The sequence below is a fragment of the Myxocyprinus asiaticus genome, chromosome 32 (assembly GCF_019703515.2).
Source record: "Myxocyprinus asiaticus isolate MX2 ecotype Aquarium Trade chromosome 32, UBuf_Myxa_2, whole genome shotgun sequence".
Classification (NCBI taxonomy): domain Eukaryota; kingdom Metazoa; phylum Chordata; class Actinopteri; order Cypriniformes; family Catostomidae; genus Myxocyprinus; species Myxocyprinus asiaticus.
In genome coordinates, this window is record NC_059375.1 from 24610124 (window position 1) to 24618768 (window position 8645).

At 35.2% G+C, this 8645-nt stretch overlaps 1 protein-coding gene across 1 annotated transcript in view; it reads left to right on the top strand.

Annotated features, from left to right (window-relative positions):
* Positions 1 to 7409, top strand: part of LOC127422760 (supervillin-like) — a 66434-nt gene extending 59025 nt beyond the window's left edge. The window contains exons 37-42 of the mRNA XM_051666486.1: positions 1201 to 1356; positions 1558 to 1701; positions 3139 to 3260; positions 3420 to 3575; positions 3963 to 3983; positions 6471 to 7409. Coding sequence (XP_051522446.1) covers positions 1201 to 1356; positions 1558 to 1701; positions 3139 to 3260; positions 3420 to 3575; positions 3963 to 3983; positions 6471 to 6557 — 686 coding nt within the window. The 3' untranslated portion in view covers positions 6558 to 7409. The remainder of the gene's footprint in view (positions 1 to 1200; positions 1357 to 1557; positions 1702 to 3138; positions 3261 to 3419; positions 3576 to 3962; positions 3984 to 6470) is intronic.
* Positions 7410 to 8645: the final 1236 nt, after the last annotated feature.

An 8645-nucleotide genomic window follows, 5' to 3' on the forward strand; every position in this document is an offset into this window, starting at 1 on the left:
CTGGACAAACTGACAGCTATAATGCCAAGGATCTGCAAAGCTGTCATTGCTGCACGTGGAGGATTTTTTTTATGAGAACTCATTGAAGTAGTTTAAGAAGTTCTGAAATTTTTTTTTCAAATTGTAATAGTAATTTTTCATGTTATTAATGTCCTGACTATACATTGTGATCAGTTGAATGCCACTTTGGTGAATAAAAGTACAAATTTCTTTCCATAAGAGCAAAATCTGTACATTATTCCAAACATTTGGCCGCATGCGCGCGCGCACGCGCGCGTGTGTGTGTGTGTGTGTGTGTGTGTGTGTGTGTGTATATATATATATATATATATATACATACATACATACATACATACAGTAATGTGCAAAAGTTTTAGGCACTTAAAATGTTTCACAAAAACATTTGTTTTGATGGTTATTTATATCTTCAGCTTTAGTGTGTCAATAGGAGAAATACATTTTAGACTCCCAAACATTACTTTTGCACATAGAACAGATTAGAATAGAAGAACAGGGTGCCCCCACAGAGGCCCCCACTGAACATCGAGTCATTCTGTGATTACATGAAGAGGCAGAAGTAATTGAGACAGCCTAAATAGATAGAAGAACTTTGGTGAATTCTCCACATCCTATCTGCCAACAACCACAAAAAAAAAACTATGTCCAGGTGTACTTAGGAGAATTGGTGCTGTTTTAAAGGCAAAGGTGGTCACACTAAATATTGATTTAGCTTTATGTTTTCTGGACTTTGTATGATGTTAATTGATAAATGAAAACAATTTATGGCATTATTTTTGAAGACATCCTCACTAAGCAACATTTTTCACAAGTGCCTAAAACTATAGTACTGTGTGTGTGTGTGTATATATGTGTATATATATATATATATATATATATATATATATATATATGTGCGCGTGTGTGTGTGTATATATATATATATATATATATATATATATATATATATATATATATATATATATATATATATATATATATATATATATATTTTTTTTTTATTTTTTTTTTATGCAAAATATTTTAATCAGTTATTTTGCATGATGAATGTTTAAAAATATAATTGTATTGTTGTGATTATATCCCTCGAAACCCACTCATTTTTCCTGTATAAAACAAAAGGAGTAATTAAAATGTTTAAGCTGTTCATTTATGATGCCCCTATTTGTTTGTATGTTTCAGACCCAGGAAAATTTAACTTTACTCCTCGGCTCTTCCAGCTAAGCAGTGTTTCAGGGGAGTTTATGGCAGTGGAGTTTGTGTATCCGTCCAGAGAGCCAAATATGGTCAACTCAATGCCTTTTCTTCAGGAGGATTTGTATACAGCCACTCAGCCAGGTGCTTGACACATTCATGTTCACTAAACACCTTTTAAGGGTGCTGTCGTCAGATATACTTCTCACTGTTTAGGTATTCAGAGTAGACATCAGTTAGCTTTTAATGACACTTTCTACTATCATTGCCTGTATAATGTATTATGGGGAAAAAAATCTTAATCATTTATTGCTATTGTACAAAAATGTGTTTGTTTTTCTTTAGCCCTGTTTTTGGTGGATAATCACCATGAAGTTTACCTATGGCAGGGCTGGTGGCCTCAGGACAGTGAGAGCACAGGATCAGCTCGCATACGATGGGACTCTGACAGGAAGTGTGCCATGGAAACTGTGCTCCACTATTGCAAAGGTGACCATGCAGCTGACCAACCTTCCTGGCCACTTAAATGAACATTCCAGTGTTTAAATTATCTAGCTAAGAAACAGATATCAGTGCCAATGTGTAATATCTTTTTTTAAGTGAATTTCTGCCACAAAGTATATTTTGCTTAATTGTCAAGAACATAGTTACAAATATTGGTGCTGTAAGAGCTGTGCACATACTCTTGATGACACATTTTGACAACCTTGTCTCATAGAATAAATGTTACTATAACTTAATTTTTGCAAACTCAGTTTTGCATGCCACGTTCTACGTTTTGCCACAGTTACCTAGTGAAATTAGCACTAGAGGCACTTCAACAACTGTGCATTTAAATCACTTTCACACAAATCACAACAACAATGGCTGATTATGATTTTATAAACACTTATTTTTTACTGTAATATACACTGCTATATTATGATATCGAAACATTTTTACTATAACGCATCATTTGAAAAACAATACATTTTAATGCTTGTATTACAGACCCACCTACATTTACATATTTATTCCAATGTGATTAACTTGCGCAGTAGCTTAAGTGTTGGACTTTGGACTCAGAAGATCATGGTTCAAGCCCAGCCAAGCTCGCAAGTAGACACATGAGATGAAAGTGTCATAGAATAGACACGAAATTACATGGTTGCTTCAGAAAATGTGCATTTCATGTCATATTTGCATTTTGGATGCTCTCGGTTAGGTTTAGGTGTTGGTTTAGGGTAAGGATGTCTGTTTTGTTTACCTCTCATTTGCTTTTTGGTTAGGTTTATGTTAAAGTTTTAGGTTAGGGAGTTACATTTACTTATTAATACTTCGATCTAATATTCACCTTAAAAACCTTGTCTGATTACAACACTATTTCACTCACTTTTGGCGCCCCCCACTGGACATTTCACTGGGAAACTGCAGCAAAACATGTAATGAAGCATGTAATTTGGTTTGGCAACAGTGTTGCCACGGTCACGTAATGTTCATGATATCAGGCTGCATAAAGATCTGTTGTGCTCATGGGGACTTTGAATCTGGCCTTCATTATTTCTCAATCCCATTTCCTCATTGTTTTAAACCAATTTCTTGCCTGGTCTCAACTGTATTATCATTAGAGAAAAAATTGGTGAAATAACTTGGATTGCTTATATAGACCTCTTTAGTTAAATAAACTTATTTTCCTTATGATTTTCTATAAAACAAGGACACATCATTCATATTTTGTCTATTCCTACTTTGCTATTGAATATTCTTGAATACAACTTCTAGCTATAGAACATTTAGTTGTCAACACTTAATGAGCCCACAAATTTACATTTGCAGTTGGCTACATTAAACAAGTCTGACCATGGAATTGACGAAGTATAAATGTTTTTCTTCTTTAAGTAGCTGGTAGTATTACATCAGCATGACACTTTGCTTTTGTCTTTGTAGAAAAAAATGAGAAGAAACCTCCAAAATCATACTTGATCCATGCAGGCCTAGAGCCTCTTACATTCACTAACATGTTTCCCAGCTGGGAACACAGAGAGGACATCGCTGAGATCACAGAGAAGGTGAGTGAGAATTAAATTCACTAACTTTATTACACTTTAATAGTAGCAGTACTACTACTAAGGCACATGGATGGGTTTTAGGATAAGTTTGACTAATGCATATGGTTGGTGGTCTTGTGGTGTACACCAACTTTCTCATTTATTTTCTGCGATTTATAGGAAGCTGAAGTATGCAATCAGATCATTCTTGTTAAAGACGTCTTGACAAGACTTTGCAAGACCACTTACCCACTGGCCGATCTACAAGCCCGTCCCCTACCAGAAGGTATTGACCCTCTACGTCTTGAGGTCTACCTATCAGATGAAGACTTTGAGGTGAGATAAAGCACATCTCAAGTTTCAGTAGATCTCCCATTTGGTAAAGATATGTCTACTGTCTACAGATGTTATTATAGACCATAGTGTTTAAGTTGGATCAATTTAAGTTATTAATAAGCCTAACTTTGATAATTTTAGGATACGGATATTATTGAAGTATATTATGTAGGCTATCTGTTCTGTAATGCTTGTCTGTCTGTGCATAAATGTTCTGTACTATCTGTACTACTCTGCATTTCATATTTCTCCTTCTGCTTCCACCATGTCTTCATCAAGTGGCCCCTCTTAACCTATCTCTCTTTTCATGCTATCTTTCTGCTTTTCCCATTTTTGCTATTGTAGTCTTGAGTCTGACTAAGGTAAATTTTTCTCTTCACATGCCAGGGTGTAGGGGCTTCTGGGAAGGTGAGTTTTGTATAAAAAGGAACACTCGTGTTTTCCCACTAATGCAACATCATCACCGTTTGAACTGCCTCACCATTTGCTTGTTTAACACATCCTTTGGTGCAAACTGTCTGATATTTACAGCGTGTGGGTCATGGTGCACCACTGATAGCTCACTTTTGCAGGTCCCGTGCATGGGGTTGAATTTAAGATTGTCTTGTATGTCTATACATACAGCGGCAAGAAAACTATGTGAATCCTTTGGAATTAACTGCATTTGCAGTATGTATAAATTTGTCTTAAAATCTGGTTTTATCTTCATCTAAGTTGCAATAATAAACAAACACAATCTGTTTTAACTAATAACATACAAATTATTGTTCTTGTGCATATTGAATACATCTTTCAAACATTCACACAAGGCTAATGACATCAACAAAAGCTAATTAGAATCAGGAACTAGTTTGGAGGTGTAGGTTAGAGCTACTTTGACTAATAAAACTCAGCACTCAGACATTTTGAGTTTTCTATTCACAAGAAGCATCTATTGACGTGGACCATGCCTCGCAAAAAAGAGATCTCCGAAGACCTATGATCAAGAATTGTTGCTTTGCATAAAGCTGGAAAGGGTTACAAAGTTATCTCGAAGAGCTTAGACATCTGTCCACAGTTAGACAAATTGTCTATGAATTAGATGATTTATTCATAGATGATTTAGCTACTCTCCCTAGAAGTGGCTATCTAGCCAAAATGACTCAAAGGGCACACTGCAGAATGCTCGATGCAAAAAAGAACCCAAGAGTGACAGCTAGTGACTCAAAGGAATCAATGGAACTGGCTAACATCTCTGTTCATGAGTCTACTATATAGAAAACATTAAACCGACATGGTGTCCATGACAGGACACTACAAAGGAAGCTGCTGCTTTCCAACAAAAACATTGCTGTATGCCTGAAGTTTTCCAAAGACTACCTTGACACTCCACAACGCTACTGGGAAAATTTTTTGTGGACTGATGAATCTTAGGTTGATTTGTTTCGGAAGAACACGCAGCACTACGTATAGCATAAAAAGGTCACCGCATACCAACATGAAAACATCATCCCATTGGTGAAGTATGGTGGAGGGAACATCATAATTTGGGGCTGCTTTGGGGCCTGGACTGCTTGCCATCTAGGGAAAAATGTATTTCCAAGTTTATAAAGATGTCCTACAGGATCATGTCAGGGTGGCTCTGCACCAGCTGAAGCTCAGTAGAAGTTGGGTGATGCAGCAGGACAATGACCCTAAACATCAAAGTAAATCCACTACAAAATACCTTCAATAAAAGAAAATCCACCTTTTGGAGTGGCCCAGTCAGAGTCCAGATCTTAAACCGATAGAGATGCTGTGGAATGACCTCAAGAGAGCCGTTCACACCAGACATCCTAAGAATATGGTGGAGCTGAAGCAGTTCTGTAAGGAAGAATGGTCCAATATTCCTTCTGAACGTTGTGCAGGTCTAAAATGCAGCTACTGGAAATGCTTGATTGAGGTGATTGCTGCCAAAGACAGATCGACCAGTTATTAAATCCAAGGGTTTACTTACTTTTTCCATAGCACTGTGAATGTTTAATGAGATGTTCAATAAAGATATGAAAAATTATAAATGTTTGTGTTGTTAGCTTAAGCACATTATTGTTTGTCTATACTTGTGACTTTGATGAAGATGAGATCACATTTTATGACCAATTGTTGCAGAAACCTAGATAATTCCAAAGGGTTCAGATATTTTTTCTTGCCACTGTTATAGTATAGTTTAGTACATTGTATTCAGGATAAGTTCTTTAGTTTAAAATCTTTAATAGTTTTCTAAACTGGTAAAAAATGGTTACATTTTTGAATTGGTGAATGGTAATGGCCTATATCCTACAACTTTTTTATATGTGTGGGTCAGGTTAAGCTGCTTTGTGGGGTTCAGCCAATGATCCCAACCAGGAAAACAGCTAATTAATTTAGGGGCATAAATTTAGCAAACATTTTTATATTTTACATTTTTAAATTGTTTAAAGTAAATTTATAGTGTTATAAATTTACTTTATTATATTACCCTGACATTAATAAAATAAAAATAAAAAACTAGTCAACAACTGCCCTAATTTCTCTCTCTCTCTCTCTCAGAAAGTTGTGGAAACTTAATAGTGGATTTTTTCTGCTGTTGGAGCAAATTGGAACGCAAAAAGTAATATTTGCTATGGTCTCCTACGTAACTTTTAGCTAAAGTTTATTTTCGCATTCCAAACCTGGAAATGTGAAAAGGGTCCATAGGAAATATCACCACCTCCGCATAAAAGCAATAGAAGTTAATGAAACTCCCCACCTTGACAGAAGAATAAGTGTGCTTTTGTGTGTGATTGTTCTTTTCAGTTTTTTTCAGTACTCCAGTTTGACTTTAAATAACATGTTTGTTTGTTGTTGTTTTTTTGGTTTTAATCCTTACAGTATATTATGTATGTGTGCTCTTCACAGAAAGCATTGGAAATGACAAAAAGTGAGTATGAGGCATTGCCAGGATGGAAGCAAGTGAATGTGAAGAAAGCCAAAGGATTATTTTAGAGGGAAATACATTTTAGAGTCCTTTCAAGAGGGACTTGACTGCACTGGAACTGCTGGGGTTGAATCTGCAAGTGGAGAACTTTCTCATTCCTTTTAAGTCAGACAGGACAAACACAAGCTTAGATCTACCCATGTCAAATCACACAGGCAGGTGCAGAGGAGGAAGATGAAAAATAAAAAGATCGGCAGAGGTTTACCAGCCTTGTGTAGTGCTTTTTCTTTTTTTTTCTTTTTTTTTTTTATTTCCTGGGTTTTGTTTTGTTATTTTCCCTTTATCAGTGAATCAGCAAAATCGGTTGGATTTTTTTGTGTGCTCCCTAGCTTGTTGTTTTCTTGTTTTTATTTTTCTGCATTGCTCTGTGACGACATGACAGAAGCCATTCAGCCATCCCTTATGCACAATTAAGCCCTCATACACTGCCCAGCTTTATATAAATACCCAATAAATGAAAATAGCCTTTTAGTATTATCTGAATGTAAGGAAGCTCAAATGTGTCCTTGACTTTGGGGGAGACCTTGTGTTACATTATGTAATTTATGATCTTAACGTTCATATCTTCTCTCCTAAATGGCCTCGAAAGTGTTTAACATTACAGATAGTTCCTTGAACATTAAGAGGCCTGTATGTATAAATGGGGCTGTGTTTGTGAATCTGTACAGTGTCTCTTCAAACTGGTTAGAATGAATGCAATTTGTGGAATAAGAGAAAACCTCTTTCTATTCTGCAGTGTATAGTGCCTTGGCTTCATGTACAGTTTATATATAGACACATGCTAGTCTGTGTTTTTAAGACTTATTTGTGATATAAATAAATATTAAAGCAAATAAACACTGAATAATGTAGATAATTAACATTTTGTTTGGTACTTTATTCTCAAACCTGAATGAGTGGTTTCAGATTTACATATAAATAGATGGTGCAAAGTACTTGTATTTAAATGCATAAGAACATTCTGTGAAATGTAGTTTGATTTTCACAGACAATGTATAACTATGAATTGGCAAAAGAAAGGGTTATAAAAAAATATGTTGAAATGTTAACAAAATACATTTGTAATAGCTGTATTGTGGCACTCTTGTTTTCCAACATTGAATGTATTTTGGAACTTGAACTATGTATTTAAGTCATGTAGAATCTAATAATAATGAAAATGTTTTTTTAAAGGGATCGTTCACCCCAAAATAAAAATTCTCATCATTTACTCACCCTAATGCTGTCCCAGATGTGTATGACTCTTTCTTCTGCTGAACGCAAAGATCTTTAGATGAATATTTCAGCTCTGTAGGTCCATAAAATGCAAGATAATGGGTACCAAAATTTTTACGCTCAAAAATTTACATAAAGGCAGAATAAAAGTAATCCATATGACTCCAGGGGTTAAATTCATATCTTCAGAAATGATATGATAGGAGTGGGTGAAAAACAGATCAATATTTAAGTCCTTTTTTTTTATTTTTTTATTTTTTTTAACTATATATACTTCCTGTCTAGTAGGTGGCGATATGCACGATGAATGTGAATCGCCAAAAACCATACAAGAAAGTGAAAATGGGGATTGATCATAAAAAAGGACTTGCATATTGATCAGTTTCTCACCCTCACCTATCATATAGTTTCTGAAGATATGGATTTAACCACTGGAGTTTTATGGATAATTTTATGCTGCCTTTATATGCTTTTTGGACCTTCAAAGTTCTAGCCACCATTCACGTGCATTGTGAAGACCTACAGAGCTGAGATATTTTTCAAAAAATCTTCGTTTGTGTTAAGCAGAAGAAAGAAAGTCACACATCTGTGATGGCATGAGGGTGAGTAAATAAAAATTTTCATTTTTGGGTGAACTATCCCTTTAAGGGCATTGATTAAATCTTAATTACACTAGAAAGACCAACAGAGGACGCTATTGCTGAACATGTGAGTGAGCAATTATTACTGAATCATCCTAGAATGTCCATCATATATGACATATATAAATATCTTCCTCTGCATTATTCTTCAAATCGCCTATAGCCTAATTTAGTTATATAACTTAGTTCAATATTTCTAAATATAACGTGGTTTTTGTGAATCTATCTAACATAGGACCT